This window comes from Labrus mixtus, chromosome 8 (genome assembly GCF_963584025.1).
Source record: "Labrus mixtus chromosome 8, fLabMix1.1, whole genome shotgun sequence".
Taxonomy (NCBI): Eukaryota; Metazoa; Chordata; class Actinopteri; order Labriformes; family Labridae; genus Labrus; species Labrus mixtus.
Window position 1 is genome coordinate 4,237,393 of NC_083619.1, and position 23,013 is coordinate 4,260,405.

General features: G+C 41.6%; 1 protein-coding gene across 1 annotated transcript in view; it reads right to left on the reverse strand.

Moving 5' to 3' along the window:
* Positions 1 to 14,206: 14,206 nt before the first annotated feature.
* Positions 14,207 to 23,013, reverse strand: part of brinp2 (bone morphogenetic protein/retinoic acid inducible neural-specific 2) — a 244,065-nt gene continuing 235,258 nt past the window's right edge. The window contains exons 8-9 of the mRNA XM_061043895.1: positions 17,684 to 17,990; positions 14,207 to 16,541 (exon numbers count right to left, since the gene is read on the reverse strand). Of these exons, the coding sequence (XP_060899878.1) occupies positions 15,720 to 16,541; positions 17,684 to 17,990 (1,129 nt within the window). The 3' untranslated portion in view covers positions 14,207 to 15,719. The remainder of the gene's footprint in view (positions 16,542 to 17,683; positions 17,991 to 23,013) is intronic.

Here is a 23,013-nt window from a genome sequence, read left to right on the forward strand (position 1 = left end):
TTTGAGTGATTAATGTCGTTGTGCGGGAGAAATCTGTATGCAGAATCCCCTTGGAAAAACCACTAATTTAAGCCGCGGCTGTGTACGGGGTCTTGTCATTAAGAAACGTGGCATGTATTTATTTTTTATTGATTAGACCACGGGATTTCAAAAGTTAATCCCATGGTTAATCCTGTTTTGTTAAAGTGTAAATATATGATTGATTAATTTAATCCAATTGGATAAAGCCTTCATTTAAAGGTTTATTTATATTGTGTGAAGTTTAAATGATGTTTTTTTCAATGAGATCTGGTAGTGAATATTTAATGAATGCAATGAATTGAGTTTTTATAGGTCAGGTTTTTTTGTATACAACTACTCCATGAAGATGGCGAGCTAACCACAGAGATCTACTCACCCCCTGCTACAAGTTGGTAGGATTTAGAAATAAAGACATTCTGGAATACGGAAAAAGACATTGACTTTTTTTGAAAGGGACCCAAGGAGAGCCTTACCGATTAGAAAAGAGGACATTTATCTTGTTTGTGTTTTGAACTTGAGGCCTCTATTGTTTTGTTATATTGAAAGTATTTTTGTGAAATACAATAATTATTATTTAAACTTACCTGTGTTTGAATTCTGTTGATATACACACACCTGAGCTCCTAGAGACCTACCTTAGTTCTTCTTTACTTAAATTTGACCTAAATGCTTATTTAAAAATGAGCCCACATGCTACACTGAGTTATCATCTATGTAGAAACAAAGTCTTCAGAGTTTGCAGAGTGTTCCTCAAAGTCAGGACCCAGAGACAGTGAAGTCCGAGAACAATCAGCCTTTATTCATCCATTACAGAATCAAAAAGCCTTGAGTTTTTCTGCAGGAGAACTCAAAATCATCAGGAACATCCCTTTTTAAACTCCTTGACGAAGCTTCTCTACGCCTTCTTTCTTTCATCTGTTGCTTTAACGTGATTTTTATTGGTGGTTGAAGGTGTCAATCTATTAGACCCTCCTAGGGTTTTTTCTTTTTTTCATTAGCCATCAGCCATAACGGTGTCCGTCAGCTGTTTTCTGTACAAGTGCACTTGTTATGACCTGTCCTTGGTACTTTCCAGTATAGAGCTGTCCTCATATGCTGTACTCATCCTATTTCAGAGCAGGGACTCTGCAGGCTGAGCTGCTCTTATCTTGGCCTCAGTGCTTTAGTTTTAGTTAAGCACATGTGCATTGTACATTTCTTAGCCTTAGTGGATAACGTTAATTGTCTATAATGTGCAGTACACATTGATTCACTCTGTACTTTTATGTGAACCTAAAAAAGACGTAGAGTTTACTGAGCAACATATGATTACTTATGAGCACACAATACAAGTATTGATTATTAGATAGATATGATCGTCTACAGGGCAAGAAAAGACACTGCAATTATATTATTTATATTATATATATATACGGATAAAAATGATCTTATATTTAGCGTTGTGTATTTTAGTGTAGTGTAGTTTAGTTGATAACTGAGAGGAGCTGCAGTGTGAGAGGCTCTGTGATCAATCTTCTGCTGATCAATATGAGAGTTTGAGTGTGTGACTTTGAAGCAGCTGCTAATTCAAGGTAAACAGAAATGATGCACGGGAGTCCTTAGATGGCTTGGCTGTGCTGCCCTATCCGTTTTTGTTTTTTTGTTAGACACTGAATCACAGTTTTTATATAAGATAACTGCGACAAAAAGATGTACATCATAAATTGTACACCTTAAGTGAGACTGAGGACAAATCAAACTTTTTAATTTTTGTCAAACTAATGAGGTGCTTAAAATTCTATGATTTCACTAAGCAGACATTTTTGTCCAAAGCGACGTACCTCTTGGAGCTGGAGAGGAGGAAACAACAGGAGAAAGTGCCAAGAAACAGTTTCAAGTCTGATCGGACACACGTGCTGCAGGTAGTGCGCTGAAGGAATGAAAAGGGTGTTATAAAACTTTTCATCATTATCATCATTTTCATGGAAGATTTTAACCTTTAGTTTAAGGATAAGTGCCTTTTTATTTAAAATATTTATTTTGGGGAATTTTGTGCTGTTATCGGAGAGATAGGATAGAGTAGGAAATCAGGGAGAGAGAGTGTGGAATGACATGCGGGAAAGGAGCCAAAGGCTGGATTTGAACCTGGGCTGCCCGCTTGGAAGACTATAGCCTCCATGCATCGGGCGTGCGCACTAACCACTGTGCCACCAGCGCCTCTTAGTGCCTTTTCATATAAGACTCTTCTTTTACGCACGGGGACCAGCAGTGTAGCTTCACTGATTTAAATCTCCACGCACACTCACATGATCAGACAGGATTCATGTTCTGTTTAGTTTACATCAAAGAAAGGAGGCTGTAAAACATTTATGTCATTCATTTGGCTGCTTGAATCCATTGTTACAGCAATGGATGAAAGTCAAATGATATTAGGATGTCATCCTGTGATAGCAAATATACAAATGAGAGACATAAAGAAGGGTGAAGCCATCCTCCAGCCTCTTAAAAAACTGGAGTTAGCATGTTTCAATATGTAGACATTTATCTGAGGAAACGGACCAACTGGTGAAAAACATGGATGAAACTTGTGCAGGGTGCCACAGTGCTTTGGTCCTGGTGTACGATAGAACCTGAATACTATTGTATTTTGTTTGATTAGTTCTTTTCCCCATTGGTACCCTTTGTATTCATATATTGGCTTGTGGAAATGTCCCTGTGTGGTGTTTTGTTTGTTAAAGGTATATATATTTTTGGGGTGCTATAGTGTTAAGAGTTATCCCAATTGTCAAGTTTTCATCTGAATATCAAGCAAATCCAAAAACAATTTGGTCATAGGATCTATGGGAAAAAAAAGTCAATTAAGTTTATCCAAGAGTGTTGTGCAAAAAGGAGATTGTGGGAATCAAGATGATCAGCTGGTGGCACTCATTTTCCATTTTGGAGACATAAAAGCGCTGATTAAGAAGAGGAAGCATCACGATGAAGTGATACAGGAGCTCCAGTCAGATCAAACGATGGAAACACTGGTGTTGTGATTGATATTTACATCTATGTCATGTATGAATGTGTCACTTTGTAATTGCGGCGTCAGGTGTATCATCAGTCTATTCCATTGAACTTCCTGGTTTGTGATAGTTTCCTACCTTAGCAAAAAAAAAACAAAAAAAAAAAACACCCCACTCAGGTTATTGTAATGGTTGAGTTGAAAATGTAAATCAGAACCGGATCTGTTAAAGGAACTTAACGGCACAAAAAGAGGGGATTTTACAATTTTCTGTTAAATAATTGGTCCCGCTAAAAGTCAGATGATCTCTGTAAAGTCAGATGATCTCTGTAAAGTTCCTTACAGAGAAAGATGAGTGACTTCATCATTTACAGTACATGAAATCTGAGAAATAGTGAAAATCACCGTTTACCATCTGGCAGTGAGAGGGAAAGTCTTTGAGTAGCTTGTTTTCTCTGGCTGGTATTAAAAGCCTCAAGACATTCAATTAACAAAGCAAAGAGAGGACAGAGACTCCATGTTTATTCAAAAGCTACAAGCAGAGAGCGGTCCTGTAAAGGAATGCACCATTCCCCCCAGCGGGCGTGTTTGCCTGTGAATGGTGGCAGCGTTCCCTTTTGCTCTGCCTAACAGGATAAAGTGTTCTGTTCTGTCGCACGCCGTCCTCTTCTGTTCGGGCTCTCGCTCAAATGACAGGATCGCTATCACAAGGGGACGGCTACTTCCGCTGGGGAATATTTGCATGTCAGCCAGCCCGCCTGCTTCTTCCTCCGTCTCAATTTGTCATCGTTTCATTGTTTTATTTTCTTGTTTTGTAGATCCCTCTTTCATTCTACCCTACACGCCCGCCCTGTCACTCATGCACTCACTGTATGGTGGATGCAAAACAATGGAATCAGCTGTGAGGAAACACAGAGTGACACCTGAATGTTAATGTAACACAGTCTCAGTGGAGGTAGACATGTATGAAAAATATGAACCTCTACATTGGTCATGTAGCAATTGACCATTCTTATGCACGTGCACTGGGAGCTCAGAAGGTCTTGACAGGTCATAACATATTTAACATATAACAGCCTCAGGTTTAAAACAGGTGATCGATGACTCATCACTCAGTAGGGTTACATGGCGCTAGATATTAAAATTTCTGATCGTATCAGACGCTGTTTGGACTTTTAAAATGCATGTAAACATCTTAGTCCGACCTACATCGGACATCTCATAATCGGAAAAGAACACCTAGATAAGTCGTCCGTAGTCTGCAAACTAACGGCATGTAAACTCAGCCATCGTATCGTAATCGGATTTCGCGTTCTGAGCATCCTCGAAGAATTTCCGCCGGGGCTTTCACCCGGAAGTGGAAGTAGACGACGTAATAAATAGTAGTGTTGTTGCCGGAAACTGTGTCCTTCTGTTGTTATCGCCACAGCCAAAAGATCTGTTGTTCTTCTAATATGAATTATTAGAATGTAAATAATGCACAAAATGTACGTAGCTGTAGTGTCGTCCATCTCCTCGTAAGCCATCTTTGTTTGAATGCTGCCAGATAGTTTGTTGTTGCTGTGACGTTTAGGTCAACCGGAAGTGGCTCTATAACCATGTGTTGAAAGGGGTACAGCGCCACATAGCGTAGCGGAATCAGCCATGCTCCGGCCATTTATATGATTCTCTGATCAGAATATATACTCAGACAAGTGACAGCTGTCCATTCGAGAAGCAAATCGGTATATGGCTTAATCCTATCAAGCTATTCCATGTAAACGCACTGAGTGTGACCTGTATGAGAGGGTCGGTCGGCCTCCTCTTGAAGAGAGGCGCAACAAACATTGTTTTTTATATATCTTTAAGGCTCTTATTGGAAAACTTCCACCTTACATAACAGACCTGTTGGAGTGGAATTCGGGCGCCTACATGACGCGTTCTTCTGATTGGCTCGTTCTTAAAGTCCCTCGAGCTTTTACTGAACTCGGTAAATCTGCATTTTCTTTTGATGCATCAAACTCGTGTAACGCCCTCCAGCAAACTCTAAGGATCAGAGTTCTTCCCTCTCTTCCAGAGTTTATTTGATTTCTTGCCACTTTATTGAAATTGTAAATGTTTTGATTCTGAGTGTTTGTTGTTGTCGTTTTTGCTTGTTTTATTGTGCTTGTTATCTCGACGGCATTGGAAACGAGGGAAACCTCAGTGTCCTTTCGAGAATAAATAAAGGTTTGAAATGTAAAAACGAAAGTTGATAATCATGAATTATTTGAAAATGGCTGATATTAGCGTTAGACATATTATCATCAGCAATGACTGGAAGCTACGTTACATATAACAGTTAGCTGAGAATGAATGCATGTCCTATGATGTAACCCTTACAAGCTGGACAGCTGTTGAATTCAGTTGTTAGTTGTGCAATGGATTACAACTGATCTGTTCATATCTTCACATGGATCAGGATACTTTAAGGATTAAGAGAAAAGTTATCAACATGGTTTATAATAAATGTTCCTGTGTAGACTGAAGCGTCTCAGTGACAAGAGGGCAGCGCTGTGTGTTGGAGCTGTGGCGATCCACTGTGCAGATATCATTTATCATGGCTGTGTGTGATTTGTTGGGGATGGAGAAGAATTCCTGCCAAACTTTTCTTTTGTAACTTTCTGCGCACATTTTTGAAACTTCAATTCTTTCTGGCTTGAGCAAGGCCGTTTTACCTCCTTCTTTTCAAAATCTTGGCTCATCAATTTTGAACGCCAATTTCTTAAATTAGATTCACTGAGATGGTTAACTGATTAATTTAAGCTGGAAATCGACGCATCCATCCTAGCTGCAGACTCAGACCCAGTTGCTGCAGCATCTAATCTGGCCCGTGGAGCTCTCCTGAAAAGAACCACTCACCGGAGACTGAAACGAAGACACAAAATGTCCCAAAATAATAATAATAATAATATAAAAAGTGTAAGTAACTTACATACATACATATACATAATCTGAAAGTTGTCACTTTAACCTCTAAGACATTATTTGACATTGAAGAAGAATCTGCAGGAGTGAAAACCTTTGTCACTTTGTAGGTTGTTGAGGGTAAAATGAGACAGAACAGAGTCTGACCCCTGAAAATATTCATCATGCGCAGAAAGAATAGAAATGTTGATGTGATATATAGTACCCATGGTTTGTTAAACGAAGGCTCGATGTAAGGACGTGTAATATTGTCTGCGCAAACAGGCTATTTTTCACTGCAGTTTTCTTTCAAAATGCTGACGACCTAAATAAAAAAAGAAGATTGAATCTGTAATGTGACCTTGTCTATTCTCGGTTCAAGGTAGTAAACAAGTTTGCCAAGTGAGTCTTGGAAAGCAATACGAGGAATACACTATTTTTGTATTTTCCGTGCTGTGTGAAACTGATGAGCTGTGTAGGACTTGAATTTCAGACATGTCGGCCATGATTCCTCTGTTGATACAGTTATTATAGAACACCTTTGGACAGCGACTCAGTTTGCCTCAGCATTTCTCAGTCAAGGTCGGACAACTTTTCATTCCTACTGTCCGTCTCCCCCCTCGCAGGCTCCTAACATGAATCATCTCTCCGGACACATTTGTAATAATGTAATTTCAAAGTAATTTCAAAGCCCCCAAAATATACACCATTATTGATGATGATGCCGAATGACCTACAGGTACACACGCACACACCTGCAACTTGATTTCACCAATTCTACTTCATTAATTCAGCAGTCTGACTTTCTAAACATCATAAATCACTGCAGCACCAGCAGCCCAACCCCACTCACCTTTCTCTCCCACCCACTCTCTCCCTACCTTATCCCTCTCCATCTCTCCGTTCTTGTCACCCATCCCCTCTTCAATCACTCTCTCATTTTCTCTCTCTTCACCCCAGCTTCTTTCCGAGGTCTGAAAAGTTTTGTAGTACGCAGTCTAAATAGTGCTCTGATGGATCGGCTGTCCTACACAGGCCTGAAGATTAGCTCAAGGGCAAACCAACTCCTGTTTCCTGGGTGCCATGCTGAAGATGAATAACTGTTTATTAACCTGATGTAGAGTGACTCCTTTCCCACCTCATTATGCAGGGTTGGGGAAAAGAGGCAGGCAGGGGCTCAAGTTGGCCATGTGGCACTTTCTCTCCATGCTTCCCTGTTCCAGTCACTCCTCCTGTCTCTCTCTCTGTTTCTCTGTGGCAGATTAACCAGCAGCCTGATTTAAAGTGACAGTGTGTGTTTGGTTCTTGTTTGCCCCTTGACAACACAGGAAATTGGCTTTTCATCTTACCAAAAGCACCGCAGCGCAGACCGTATGTTAGAGGACGTTCATCTTATTATGATGGGCAGAGTGTAATTGGAAGTTATGTATCCCTTTAATGACAATGTCTTACCAAGGGCTTCATTAATTAGCCCCAAAGTAATCCAGCTCCGTGCGGTATGTTCCTGTTTTTTAACTGAATGTGGAGAGAAGCTCTCTGCACCTTTCCACTGTGCAGAGAGCGGTGCTCTCAGGCTGACGGAGCTCAACTCTGTCCACATTTAGGTGATGAACTTCGCAGGGAGAGGATTTTTCCAGTTAATTGTAAGGCCACAAAAACAAAACGAAGCTTTCTGCCTGGATGGAACAAGCCATTGAAACTCGTACAGTGTGAAAAGGTTCTCCCATACCTTTCACCTGCCCCCACCTTCCCTACACTGAGGGCCAGATTTACTAAGCTCCCAAGTAAAGAGTACTAAATTGTGTGTTCACTCCAAAAGTTTGCATGTTTGGTTGGTGGGCGTTTTGCGGGTGATCTACTAAGAAAATGTGCGTGAATGACACCAGGTGCAAACCTTGTGGAGGCGGTAATATTTAAGTTAGGCTTTTGCGTGTTTTACTGGTTTACATTACGTAGAGTTTGGACAGAAAGCAGGATGACTGCAAGCGCAAAATAGGTATTAGTGGGAGAGGCAAATAAACGCACAATACTTTCGAGTTATAGGAGATAAATCTCAATATTACAAAGAAAGATTTTGGTTATAAGAAAATATTAAATTCGGCATTAAACAGGGCCTCTCTTTACTTCCCTTAACCTTAAGAATGAAGTGTCATACATTGCGCAGGAGGTGCGAGCTGTGTCCTCTGTGGCGCGACACTCGGGCCGTTGTTGCGCACCAGACAGCTGGCCAGTGCTGTGTCTGATCGGACATAAATGCCCTGGAGAGAGGTATCGAAGACGGGGATATAAACAGTGGTGAGGTACCCCAATCCAAGCGTCCTACAGAGTATCAGCAGCGGGCTTTAGAGGGAGGAGACGAGTGCATTATGGAGAGAACCGCACCAGAGGGGGCGAGCTGGGGGAGAGACGCGCAACCTGAGAAAAAGGAAATCCCCAGTTTAAAATATAATGTTGGTAAAAAGAGGGAAATAGGAAGAAATAAATGTCAATGTTGAAATTCTATACAATGCAGAGGCTGTGTTCAGTTCTGTTTGGCTATATGGCAACAATAGCCTGTAGTTGAATCATGGTGTTTCTCTTCCTTAACGATTAGAATATTGAATCAAATTAAAAAAGAAATGCATGCCATTTATTTTTCTGTCATTTGAAACATGTAAACACAAAACGTGATCTTTATGCCTTCTTTTGTTGTGCCTATGTCTCCTCCTAACTTCAATAACAGCAGCTTGTTGTGCGTAACACTGTGCTCCTTGATGAGCACGTTCCTTTCTAAGGTGTTAAATACAGACACCGTCACAATCACTGCAATTTTTGTCAGGTTTGGTAAATCGCAATGCGTGTACTTACTTAACTTGTTTGCATTTTCTCCTCCCAGTATTTTGCACGTTAGGGCAGAAACGCCCCATGTTGCATATTCATTAAGGCAAACGTACTAAAAGGACAATGCGTGTTGTTTTGCTCATATAAAAGACACAATCCTCACTGTGCACCGTTAGTAGATCAGATAGCACTTTTTTTGCTGGTGGTATCAAGTTTGCACACGTTTTAAGACACACAAACCTTTAGTAAATGTGGCCCTGACTGTGGCCTGCAGAGTGACTAGGCTGAGTCTGGGGGGGAAATGTTTGTTGGTGGCAGCTTGCTGTGAGGCTGTGTTTTCTTTCAGTTTATTTAATCTAGTTGTTTTATTAGATTACCCAGGACTTTTCTTTTTGCTATTTGCTATTTTTGGTTAATAAATCAACCACCTTATTTTGCATCTATTTCTGCCTCCTGACAACTTTTTGCTCACCACCAGTGCCGAACAGCCACACTTAAATCCCAATTTGGTTGTTGACTTACAATCAGTAATGTCACATACAGACACAAAGTATTGTTGTGCATTACAGCTCTAGACCGTCTATACACATGTGGATGGAGTTTGTCTGTATCTGGCAGGTCAAGCCACTGCCAGTCATAGTCCGAATCAATCGCGGATAACCGCAGGAATTCCTGAGACTCGGCTGTGTGCAACACGAGGTAGCACTAAGCTGTAACGGACCGGAGCGGACACGAAATGCACACGTATTGGTTTCATGCTGGTGCTTAAGGGTGACGTCTACTGGATCAAAAAGACGCACAATCTTCCTTTAAGGCAATTGCACCAACACATCAAAAACACTGTCGCCTAAAGGAATCTGTCCTGTACACAGCATATCTAGACCTGGAAACTGGAATACCCTTGGAAAGAAAGGTCAGATTAGTTTGCCTATAAGATTGAATATATCAGAGGTCCCACATTCTTAAATTTGGTTGGTCAGTGATAGAGAAGTGATATTGATGAGCACAGCAGTGTTTCCAAAGTTCAACTGTACTCACCTGACGGTGATCAGATAGTGCTTTAAACACTGAAATGCATTGGTTTAGTATAAAATGGTCGCTGCCAGCGTTATTGCAAACAGGCCCTTACACTCATAAGGAATCTTTATTTTCAAGATGAAAGATAGTGGTTTTGACATAAATATGACAGACTCACTTTGATTGATATTGTTTTGTTTTTAAGTTTTTGTTGCACATTTTTAATTTCAGAATTCTTATTCAGTGTCTTCATTATACTTTAGATCAAATGTTTTTGTCCTAATTCAAATCTTACTTTTTTCATTAGCCTGAATAAATGATGAATTATAATTGGTTAGCCTAAGCAGAGTTATTACTTAATCACATTTCTTCTGGTAACAACCTGATTCAGTTAAGAAAATCTTTAGCTGATGTGTTGCATGCTGCTCCTGGACTGACTGTCTGGAGGGGCCTGGTAGACTGGCCCTTGGCTCTTCCTTTGATGGACTATTGAACGTTTTGGTAATTTTGGGGAGGACTGATTTCTTTTCAAATTCATTATTTTCTGTGACAGTGCGTGGATCGGTGTGAAGGGGATCAACGGAGTTGGGCTTTTGGGGGATGGGAGGAAGGACCTGGAGCCCAGTGGTTTCTTGTTCAGGCCACTGCATAACTCCACTCTGCCTCAAGGCCTCCCTAAAATCTTGGTTCTGCTTTTTCTGTTTGAGGTAGAGCTTTTTGATGGAATGTAGCTCATTAGCTGAATTGTCGTTCTCACTTTTGTTCTCTTGGACTTTCATTTGTAACATATCATTGACACATGTCAATGCCTTGATCTTATCCCTGAGCTGTCTGTTTTCACTGTGGTAGATAGGGAGCATCCTAATTTCCTCTGGAGGAGGCAGCATTAAATGCCTGGGCTTCAGCTCCTCACACTGCTTCTCCAGGTCATCTATAATTTGACCTTTAGCCTTCAATTGTCTTTGCAAGTGAGTCACTTGAGTGGTCCTGGCAAGAAGCTTGTCTTCTAAATTCTTAATTGTCATGTCTGTATCGGACCTCTTGTTCAAATGTACTTTGAAAATCATTGGAGGCTTGTTGCTCATCGTGTGTCTTTCAACTCTCTCTCGTTCAAGCTGTTTGCTCAGTTCTTCACATCTTTTCTTTAATTTGAGAATAGCCTTATCTTTTTGGGACTCTTCTGTGATTTTGGCTCTGAGTCCATCTTTTTTCAGATTGCTGTTCTCCTTCTGGAGTTTCTCCACCTCAAGCACGAGGACATGATTTTGATCCACAAGTTCTGTCTCGTTCTTTTTTGAGGTCTGTTTCTGGTCCTTGATCTGTTTCTTTAAAATAAGTCTCTCCTTTTTGTAGCCTGAAATCTCTCTCTCTTTGGTCTCATGGTACAGTTGAGCTTCTTCTTTCAAATGTTGCAGCTCTTGTTGTGACGTTTCAGCCGTTTCTTTTCTCACAAGTGCCTGTCTCCTAAGTTTAGTGACTTCCCTATTCAAGGCTACATTCTCTGCTGTGCTTTTCGGATTGGCAAGTTCATGTTTCAATCGTGTGTTTTCATTTACTATGAGTTTATGAAGTATCAGTTCTGCTTCCAATGATTCAACTTTCTTTTTTAGCTTAGCTTTTTCCGCTAACAATTTAGGATTAACAGCCTCACCTGTATTGTTGACCGTTTTGTCCTCTGCCTCCATCTTTATCTTCTCAGTGAAAAAGACTGTGAATCACAAGTTGTGGTTTGTTTGTTCAGGGTTGATCCTCTCTCCTAGTTACTTTGTTTGCCAAACTCTAAATCATGTGTTATGATGACATCATCACATTCTTTGATCTCAGGGCAGATTTTGTCTTTATGACATCATCACATTCTTTGATCTCAGGGCAGATTTTGTCTTTATGACATCATCACATTCTTTGATCTCAGGGCAGATTTTGTCTTTATGTCATCATCACATTCCGCTGGTTTTTGAATGACCAATCATGTGAGAGGAAATCCCCTCCAAGTTTTTTTTTTAATTTTGTGAAGAGAGATAGTGTAGCAGAGAGTAAGGTCTAGACCAGTGGTTCTCAAACTTTTTAGACTGTGTACCACCTCCAAAAATATTTGGCTCTCCAAGTACCACCATTATGGTTAAAATACACTGTAGGCCTATTTCTACACACATTTTACGCAGGAGGCAAATATATTCATAAAATAATATTATTTATTATTGACTGTTGGCAGCCACACTATAGGACTAATAAGGGCTAGAGCTAGAACTGGCACTTAAACTAACACAACTCTGACATTTGCCCAAATCAAAAAAAGTGCAGAACAATAAAAATGACAACTTTATACCAACAACCTGTTTAAGAATATTAAGTCTCCAGTGTTTCCCACACAGAGACGATACCTGGGCCCAAGTATATTTCCGACCTGTTCTCATTTGTTCAATTTTATTTATTCATAAAATTGCTGCCCGCCTGAGAGAGCGAGAGGGAGCGGGGGAGAGAGAGAGAGAGCTGGGGAGAGAGCGGAGAGAGAGGGAGAGAGCGCGTGAGAGAGTGCAGGCTCCGTGCAACCAGAGCCTCTGTACTATAAGGCTTTGCGTTCAACATAGCAAAACTCCCTTTAAAAAAATCCTTCTCGACTCCTGTGCATAGTTAAGACAGCAAAATAGAGCAGAATCACATCAGCTTCAGAGCAAGAGAGAGAGAGAGGGTGAGCGACTGTCCGTACACTTCTTGTTGCATCACAACAGAAGCATCTCCTGGCTCTGTTTTAAGAATGTTAATGTACAGCTGCTTGCAACCGATTCTGTGCTGAACTCCAATAAATAACAGAATATCTGTTAATGTAGGCCTACAGCTGCTTGCTGTTGTTTCAGGACTGAAATAAAAACGGAATATCAAGTGGAACTTTTCAAAACGTGAGGTGTACGCCTGTTGTTGTTTATGTCTGTGTGTGAGCATAAATTGAGAAGATTAAAGTCGTTTGTTGCAAAAACTAGATTAATTTAGAGGGTAAAACACATTTGATATTAATACAACTCAATAGATACAAGACAGATAAGATAAGAGTATGACAAAAAAAATTGACGTTTTATGCTGACCGTTTCTTTTTTTAAATATTGTGGAGATTTCTTTGCGTACCATAGTTTGAGAACCACTGGTCTAGACCAGGCGGCAACCTTCGGTCTTGAACAATGAAGCCAAGGCGGAAGTGCTAAATCCTGCAGTTCTTCAAGTGTCCACTGGAGGCTGGGTGCAGAAACCCAGTAGACCCGCTCTAGACCAGGATGTCTGCCTGGAACAACAGGGCTGTGTTGGTAAGCACATAAAACATACTGCCTACTACATAATCAGAATATAAATATACTGCACATTAACTTGAGCGTTAGTACACTGTTAACAACAAACTATTGCTTGCTGTACTTCGGGTCCAAGCTTCATTCAATGAGCTAGCATCAAGCTAGTGCGTCAAACATGTTCTCTACATTCTCATTTTAATAATATTTGGCAACATGTAAATGGATTTCAGCATGGAATTTTTTATTATAAGCTACCGGTTGGCTGGCTAGCCAGCTCTGCGATTGGACAGTCTGAGAGCCGCAGTGTATTGTGGGACGGGAAGTCCGACACTGATACATTAAAGCATCCGGTTTATTTACAGAATAAAACACTCCGTTTTGATGGTTCAGAACAATGACCGTTTGTGTGTTTGTTTATGTGTGTATAAGGTTTATATCAAGTTTTATACCAAATACATCGTTTTATCTCGCACTGTCAAGGCTGAATCTGTAAAATTACCGCAGGAATTCCTCTGTCTCTGCTGTCTGTCTGGGTTCTCTGTGCTGTACGCGCAGCCTGTGGGTGTTGAAGGAGGAGGATGCACCAAGCTGTAACGGATCAGAGAGGACACACATTGCACACGTATCTGGTGGAAGTTCTGGGTAGTAGGGGGCGGTATAACAGAACTATGTTTCTTTATGACAGTGCAGTTGTATGGAAGAGGATAAGGGCCACTGATTTTTTAATTTATTTTTTTCTGACTTTTTTTTGAGGATTCTGACTTTAATCTCAGAATTCTGGCTCCAAAAAAAAGTCAGAATTCTGCCAAAAAAGTCAGAACCAAAAACTGATTTTTCAGTGGCCCTAATCCTCTTCCGTACAGTTGCACTTCAAGACCTTCAAGTTATTTTTAGGGCTTCTTTGTCTTTATTAGATTGGACAGATGAAGAGGGACAGAGTCTTGCCTACAGCCGCAGCGATGTGGACCATAGCCTGGGGTGTGCGACATAACCACTAAGCTATCTGGCGCCAACTGTGGTAGTGAGATGAGGACAAAAAAGGAAAAAGGCTTTGATCCCCACTAAAAATAACCAGTTCAGTTATATAAACCATTGTTATCACATGGTACACTTCTAGAAAATGGATGCTTGAAAGCAATTAAAGAAGAAAAGAATCCAAGAATAGATAAACCACTCTGTTTTTACTTAAGCAAGCTGAGCACAGAAGAATAGCTAAAAATGATATACAAGGTTTACGGATTTTATCAGTGACAAATTAGTGAATTAAATGAGTTTGCAGCTCTTCATAACTAACACTGCCTTACAGAAAACTTGTAATTCCCGTTGCCATGGTAGACAGCAGTTAACATTGGACCCATTATGTAAAAGAAGAACAACAAAACATCTGCGTCTTTGACCTGTGACCAAACCAAACCAGTAAAAAACCTCTAAAGTACTGGTGTGCACTGTGGATAGTGACTCAAATTATCACAACACCAACTCAAAATAATTAGCTGCAGTAATGCGTGACTGGCATTAACATGGAGAAGCTACATTACCACGTAATTTCTCGAGAATGTGTCTGCTGTTCTGTCTTGGTAGAAATATTGAAATATAAAAAGCAATACAGCCTTCGCCAGGAAATCAAACACAGAAACTAAATGTGCTTCTTATCTTAACATTGACTCTCCATATAAGGCATGAGTTTGTTTTGTTATAAACATTTTTTTGGTCTTTGCACTCGGTTATCTAAAAAGCAATGTGCACTTGTCCACACCTGGGGGTTAGATGGAGCGTTATTTACAGCGCTATTTCCGCAGACTCTTTTTTTGTCACCACATCTGAAGACTTCTTTCTGAATTTCAGCAACAACAAAAAAAAAATCAACATTTTAGGTGTCTTACCATTCAGTTTGTCGATGTGTACACCTTCCTATTGGTATAGACACACCACCAAGGACAGAACATCACTAACCAGATTCTCACTCTGATGTTAAGCATAGATACAAGTTTCCAAAGCCAGATAAAATGGAAGGCAGGGGTTAAAAAGAAATATTCAAAGACAGTAATAGGGTCCAGGATTATCAAATTTAAACTGTTAAGCATAACAACACCTCATTCACCACATATATATTTACCCATTTTCCCTTCCCATGAGATTGTTCTGTAGCGAAAGAGGAAAGGGTTAGAAAAGGGGAAATCTTCTCCCATTGACTCGTTTTTGAAGACACCTTTAGAGTTCCTCCCTACATATCAAAACTGCCTTTCATTTTGTAAGGCAAATGTTTTGGGTATACCTTATCACAAGGGCTCTGCAAGTCTTAAATCCTGTCAGTTCAAGAGCCCCGCTGCTTTATCCAGTTGTATTGTCACCAAAGCAGGGCAGTAACAGCAAAAGTAAGTCTCTAGGTTATTACAGCAGATCCTCTGAAAGAGTCTTCTGTTCTCCAAAAAGTTCAAAACATAGCTCCAACCATTTGACAAAATGCTCTGACACCAGAAAACACGCCAAGAGCGCCTGTAAGAAAAGCCCAGCAGTCAGCCTTTGAAGTTGGTGTCTGTTACTCTGCACCATTTTGGTCCAGGAGGCTAACTTAGTATGACCTTCCCTGCTATGTTCAGGGCCATCCTTGAAGCGGCGACTCCGCTTCCGATGTCTAGTTTCTCTCCTGAAACCTGGCTTTTTTGCTAAATTAGCTAGCTGCACAGCTGGGCAAGCTCTGGTTCAGGAGAAGCATTGGGGAGCTTGGCGTTGAAGATCTGCAGAGAGTCCTTGATGCGTGCCACCTCTCCGGCTGACAGCTTGAGCCGATGGCGCAAAAGACAAGAAAACAGATCGAGAGGCTGCGGTGCCGGTGGAGACAGCCGGTTGATCCGGTCTCTCATCTCCAACAACATCAGAAAAGCCGCGTCCTGCGTACCCTGTGTGTACGGATAGTCCAACTGCAGAATCAAATCCTTGATGCCCTCTGGGTCAAAGTGCATGCTGTATCCAAACACTTTAAGCGTGTTGATCTTCATGTAACCCAGGTTGGACGTTTGGTCATCGAGGTCCAATGGTTCATAGAAGAGAGTTTCATTCACTGTTGGATCATCTGTGATAATGCGGCTTCTCAGGTAGATGTGCACCGTTTCAAAGAAGGACTTCCACTTGTTGCCCAGAGTCAGTGTCCAGTTGTAACACTGTGCTGTTGCAACAGCGTCCAGTCGAGTTCTCTCCCAGTCAGGGAAGTCAGGCTGGTTCACTGGCATGAACCAGCTCTCAGAGTGACTCCCTCCAAAAGGATTTACATATATCGCAGGCACAGGCTCCAGTGTTGAATTCTTAGTCAAGCAAATCTGAAAAGAAATGCCCAACAGCATGTGGATGAGATTGGACTTGTTCTTGTTGCTCTTGAGTGTCAGCAGCATCCTCTTCCTCCAGGCAGGATTAAACCAACTGCCTAGGCGCACGTCATTGCTGATGTAGATGGCATGCACCTCTAATCTGCTGTCCAGCCGCTGCAGCAGATACTTAACCTGAAGACAGAATGAAGAATTGTTAGAACCTTACAGGTAGACAGATATGAAATATTGTAATATTATTTAATGATGGATTAAAAAAAACACACAAAGACATCTCAACAGCAGGAACTTCCCCAAGGACTAGGTACCTTTGGTGGTATTCATAATGAAACCATTTTGACATGTGCAGAGCTGTCCTGCTGGTCTAATATGCTGGAAAAAAAAGCATGAGAAAAATGCTTCTCCTTCATGTTAAGGATCAAGTCATAGATGGAAAATCTACCTGTGAGAAACTGATTCAGAAAGCAATTTGCACTTGTCCACACCTGGTGTTAGATGGAACGTTGTTTACAGCGCTTTATAAGCAAACCTTTTTCAACACATCTAAATCTGTTTTCCTGTTTTTCAGCACTTTGTAGTGACACATTAACGAAGTGGAGGGCAGGCTCGAATATGTGTTTCTTTCATTAGGCGTGTGTCAATAAAGTTTTTCTACAGTGAGATTCAAGCTAAACTGATTCCCCCGTGCTGATTGCCCTATAATTATACTGGATCTACATGATGTAAGGAACAACATAAAAGACCCCTTCAGATTGGAAGACGTTTTTTTTCACCACTGTTGGCCGAGTCGTTAGGGCCCCATGTACAGAGGATGTGGTCCTAAAGGAGGGTGGCCCAGGTTCCTGTCCCGCATGTCATCCCGCATGTCATCCCCCACTCTCTTTCTCTGATTTCCGACTCTATCCACTGTCCTGTCTTTCCATTAAAGGCATAAAAAGCCCCAAAATAAATAGCCTGATGGGACCAGTCTGACATTGAGTCTGGTCATGATATTATTCCGCTTATTGTGGTCCACATAATTGAGTTCTGTTATGACCCAGTAAGTCTGAGCTGAGAAATAAAACAATAAAAAAAAGTAATTAGTTTAACTTCAGTGAAAACTTAAAAAAAAAAAATTGCTATAATAAATGTCTCTGTTAGAACTGTAGACCTAAAATACACATTCATTTATTTGGATTTTTGTTTACTTATATTCTCATGTACTGTTATACTTGCTACTAGTGTTATATTTTCCTCATTGTGTATTTTAATATTTGTCTTACCACAGTATGAGCATGAGTGGATTGATAAAAATATTTTTTTTTAAATCTGAAAACCTCAGCATCAGGCATATCCAAGTCCAAGTTCAGGTAGTGGTCTAGGGATGCGGCGATGCTTGGCCGGCAGGAACCGAGATGAAGTAGGTTGCCGTGGTGACAGGCTCCGCAGCGGGTTGTGTTGTCAGTGGCACAGGACAGGCAGGAGGTGGAGGAGGTGCCTACGATGCAGGGAATGGCTCCCTGACAGGTGGGCTGCTCCAGGGGGCAGATACAGCTCTTCACCTCTTCAGAGAAGGAGCCCAACACACCGTGCTCGTTACAGTAGATCAGAGACTGCGCCCTGTTCAACCAAAACCCAACCAGCCTGCAGAGGAGAGGAAACACAACAGGACTGTCATGATTACAGTTCTGTATCTCATGTTATTCCATCACTTAATATGGTGCTCAGGAAGTTAACGTTAATGACCAGTCAAGCAGTTCACTCTGACATTCACCAAGAAACAGTAAATGGACTTGAGCCTGTTTTGCGCTTTTTCTAGTCTTCTGACTACTACTACTAAACTAGGAGACAGCACGAGGATCAACCCTGAAAACACAAACGAGAACTTGTGATTCACAGTCTTTGTCACTGAGAAGATAAAGATGGAGGCAGAGGACAAAAACCAGCGGCAATGCAGGTGAGGCTGATTCCTATTCACAAAAACACTATCTGCCTCACTGTGTTTTGTTGCTGCACTAACAGCACTGTCAGATGAGTACAGTTGAACTTTGGAAACACTGCCGTGCTCGTCAATATCACTTTTCCATCACTGACCAATCAAATTTAAGAATGTGGGACCTCTGATATATTCAATCTTATAGGCAGAGGGGAAACTAATCTGACCTTTTTGTCCAAGGGTATTCCAGTTTCCAGGTCTAGATATGCTGTGTACAGGACAGATTCCTTTAGGCGACAGTGTTTTTGATGTGTTGGTGGAATTGTCTCAAAGGAAGAATGTGTGTCTTTTTGATCCAGTAGATGTCACCCTTAAGCACCAGCATGAAACCAAAACAAGCTGCTGTTTAGCGACACCTCCGCCACACTGAATCCTCCAGCGGCACACCTGCAACCCCTCTCCCCTCGTTTTCGCACAAAGGAGTTGTGTTGCAAAAGGTGCATTTGTGCTGTTAATGTATCTGTTGTTGAGATTGTGTTTTTTAAATTGCTTCTGTAAAGCACTTGGTGCACCCGTATTTAAAATAGCTCTGCAGATGAAGTATTTATCATATTACACATTAATAAAGCAGAAAACATGGTACATATATTGGTGAGTAGTGCCTTCAATCTCTCTCTGGGCTTGTTGTTTTCGGCTCTGTGTTCATTGGTATGGGACGGGATGGTGCTTCCTTCTTTTTTGTATTTTGCACAGAAGCTTAGACATGTTTCATTCATGTTACCCCTTCCTGTCCACCCTGTGGGGGACGAGAGACAGTCGCACCCACTCAGAGAGATAGTTAGAAGAGGCATATTGGTGGAGTTTCATCCCAAAAGTACAATTCAAGGACAACCAAGAGACTTTCAAAAGCGAAGATAAGACTTCAAAGAAACAAGAACCAAATGAATTATGGGGCTGTTTATCTGAATGGAGATCAGTCGTGGAATTGGCTACCCCATGTCTTAAACACTGAGGGGAGTAGTGGGGAGGGAGGGGAGGTAATGCGCTGAAGGGACAGCTTTGTTTTGGTTTGAGAGAATGGTGCTAAAGTGTGACATCTGCTGGACATCTACTCTGAATGTCGCATACTAAACCTCTGAATAAAAGCAAATTTAAGGCATACAGAGCATTTAAAACAGACATAACGATCACTACTGAAGGAAAAGGAAGTGCAGTGAGTTAACTATTGTAACCTTATTAATACAGGCTCTAATTCTGAACATATATCTGGCAGGTTATCATCATGCCACCAATAAATCAATTGATGAGAAACAATCAACACGCAAGGCAAGAGCTTACACTGATACTTGTGTCCTTGACAAAAAAAGCATCAGCTCTTTGATTGGTCTGATGAACACTACAGCAGGCCATATAATTTTTGCAATATGTGCATGAAAAAAAATCCCCCAAAAGGCACCAGTAACGGGAACACTGAGGTGAAGTTCTGGTTCTTTTCGAGACATCTAGCAGTATGAGTATGTGTAACTCAAAGTGACAATGGCAAAACTGGATGTCCAAATGTAATGTCAAATGTTTCTGTCCTACGTTGTTAACCTGCTTATATTACTGCAAGGTCAAAGTTGACCTATAAAGGGGTGCTGGTGGTGCAGTGGTTAGTGCGCACACCCCATGTATGGAGGTTGTAGTCCTCCAAGCGGGCGGCCCAGGTTCAAATTCAACCTGTTGCTCCTTTCCCGCATGTCATTCCCTACTCTCTCTCTCCCTGATTTCCGACTCTATCCACTGTCCTATCTCTAAAAATAAAGGCACAAAATGCCCAAAAATAAATCTTGACCTATTATGCTGATCCCCATTTTAAAACTCACCAATAGTTTAACAATGTTGGATTGCCATTTTATCGTGGCCGAAGATTCAGCTCATGAGGTAAACGCATGTCCAAAGTGCGCTATGCTTCTTGTTCTGCTTAACACATGTCAGTTCACTAAGACTTTCACAAGACCGTTTCGAGCCTCTATAGGCAGGTTAAGCCATTTTGCATGGGCTGTTCGACCAGCACACAAGCAGCCCTCCCCGTGCAGCTTTGCAGCCTTGCAGCATTCTGCCCCCCCCCTGGAAGGCTTCCAGACAGCTGGCCAATCAGAAGAAAGTAGGCATGTGGGGGTGGGGTGCATTACAGAGACAATTTGGCACCTCTGGAGTGTCTTCATTTGTCAGTCCTTGAGGTTGCTGCCTGGTACAAATATGACACGTTTTCTGAAAATGAAAAGGGTGGGTGTTTTGGTACGACATCGGAGATGAAAAGGCAGGCATACATAAATTACCATCCACTTTGGTGCTGTAGCAGCAGCAACAAGTTCCGACTGAAAATTGGCTCAGCAGAGATTCTATCCCCAGGCTAAGTTCAGGAAATCACACACCACGTTGCCCAAATGCTCTAGCAATTCCTTCCCCTCAGGCCTATGTAAATAGACAAAAATGGATGATGATAAAACAAATGGATTTGTGCAGAAGGAAATAGGGAGCTGTTTGCAGCTCAGCAGCCTCTGATGACTTGTTGTTGCTGTTACGAGGTGGTTTAAGACTCTGAGTGACAGGGGGTAAGGTGGAGAGCGAGGGTGAGGCTGCAGGACGGTGAGTGAGGGAAAGAAATACAGACAGAAAGCTGAGGCAAAGTGTGTGAGGTGGGGGAGATGAAGTCGTGGGTACTGGGGAAAGAACTGTCAGGGAAATTAAAGTCCTCTGTAAACAAGTGTCGGGCTGTCAGACTGGAAGAGGACTTGATTACAGCACGCTACAAGACCAAGTACCTCACCTCCACAAAGGCTCCCAGTGCCAGTTAGTAGACCCTTCATCTCACACCTTCCCTTCTTTCTTTCTGTCTGACTTTGTCTCCCTCTTCTCATCACATCTTGTCTGTCTCCACCACACTCCCTCACTTGAAAAAAAAAAAAAAAAAAAAAAAATGTCCTCTCTTGCGTGGCAACTTAACTGCTACATTATGACAGCTGAGTGAATCTTGTGAGGGTACTTTGCTCAGGAGTGAACCACAGGTGTGGAATTAACTCAGCAAAATGAGTCATTTAGCCTGTCACATGGGTTTTAACAACAGTGTTTAAAGGCTTTAAATGCGTTATTTTTTCGATCCAGTAGATGTCGCCCTTGAGCACCAGCATGAAACCAAAACAACTCACGCTGCATTGTTGTGTTAGCATGCTAATGCTAGCGATCTTTATTATGCTCGTATCTTCACACTGCATGTAAATTTAGCCGAAATGAGCGTGATCTAGAAACACAGTTAAACAGTGAGTACAGTACACCAATACACGAGGGGAGGAGTCAGCCGGCCGTCCCGGCGATGTAAACAAACTGAAGATAGGACTCTAAAAACTCTGAAAACATCACAGACAGTGGGACTCAGGTGTTACACTCATTGTAGACAGTCATGACTCACAGAGTTATTTTCAGAGGATATACTTGATTTATATTACATTTAAGTGTGAAAAATCATATATAAAGACTTTCATGTGTTACTGCAGTAGGTGTGTTTTCAGACACCTGCCCATTTGTGCAACCTAAAACCCTACGAGTTAACTCTATGTTGGACATTTCTGCACTATTTCCTATGCGACAACAGATCTGAAGTCGTGAGCAGTGTTCTAGACATACTTTATGTTTCCCCCTTTTGATGGGACATGTAGATGTAGTATTGTATACACAGTGTGGTTGCTTTTTTTGTATGTTTGCTGTGGTAGCTGTAACTTGTTTACATCCTGCAGTGTATATAATATGCTGTGTATATAATGCAGTGTTTATAACACATCCTGCAGTGTCACAACTCACAGGAGGTCTTTGCACATATTGAGTTGTTCCAGAGGTTTTCAACATTATCAAAGAAATCAAAGACCTCTAATGGTTCGGTCAGTCATCAACAGAGAAGAAACTAGTTACCCCAGCTTTTTGAGTTTTAGTGTATTATTCTCCGCCCTGCTCCGCTGCTCACTTGTTGTCTTGATTTGAGGTGTCTCTGAATAAAACTGAGCTCCATTAAGGCCATGACACACCAAGCTGACGGCAAAGGACTAGTGGCGATGAAGGCCGCCTGTGGCGTTGCATCACGTCCTGGCCAAAAAGTTGCACTTGAACACATCGCAAAGACTACAGCCGACGGCCAGCCACCAAGTATGTTCTGCGCGTGCGTGAGGGGCGGCGGTAGCTCGTTGCTATGATACGAGAAGACCCTTTTCACACCGCTGTCACTCACCACTCGTATTATAGGTAGTCTACTAATGGAGAATAATGTCTGATGAAAAGTAGAAAATGGCGCTGGCGTTGTCAGCTCTTGGTCTTTTAGTGGAAAAAGAATAGAAGAGATGGAGGAGACAGATAAGGAGAAACCGCACTAATGGGTGAAAGCATGGATACTACAGCGGGATGCTCAAGGGGCTTTACTGAACCTGTGAGAGCTGGAGAGAAATGAAACCTCCCAACAGCCAATCAGAGAGATCCCTCTCACCGACGCCAACCGGTGAATTATGTTTCAATGCAAGATATTGTGCCAGATATCTACATCTGAGAGTCGTGGCTCGGTTTGTTGGTGAGTGGAATCTGTTAGTGTGTGCTGCGCTGTTTTGGTCATACTGATGGGACCGCTCACTGACGATCTCCATGGTATGTCAGGGCCTTTAGGTTTATTTACTATATTAGTTTAATTTATTTTAACAATGTAATGGT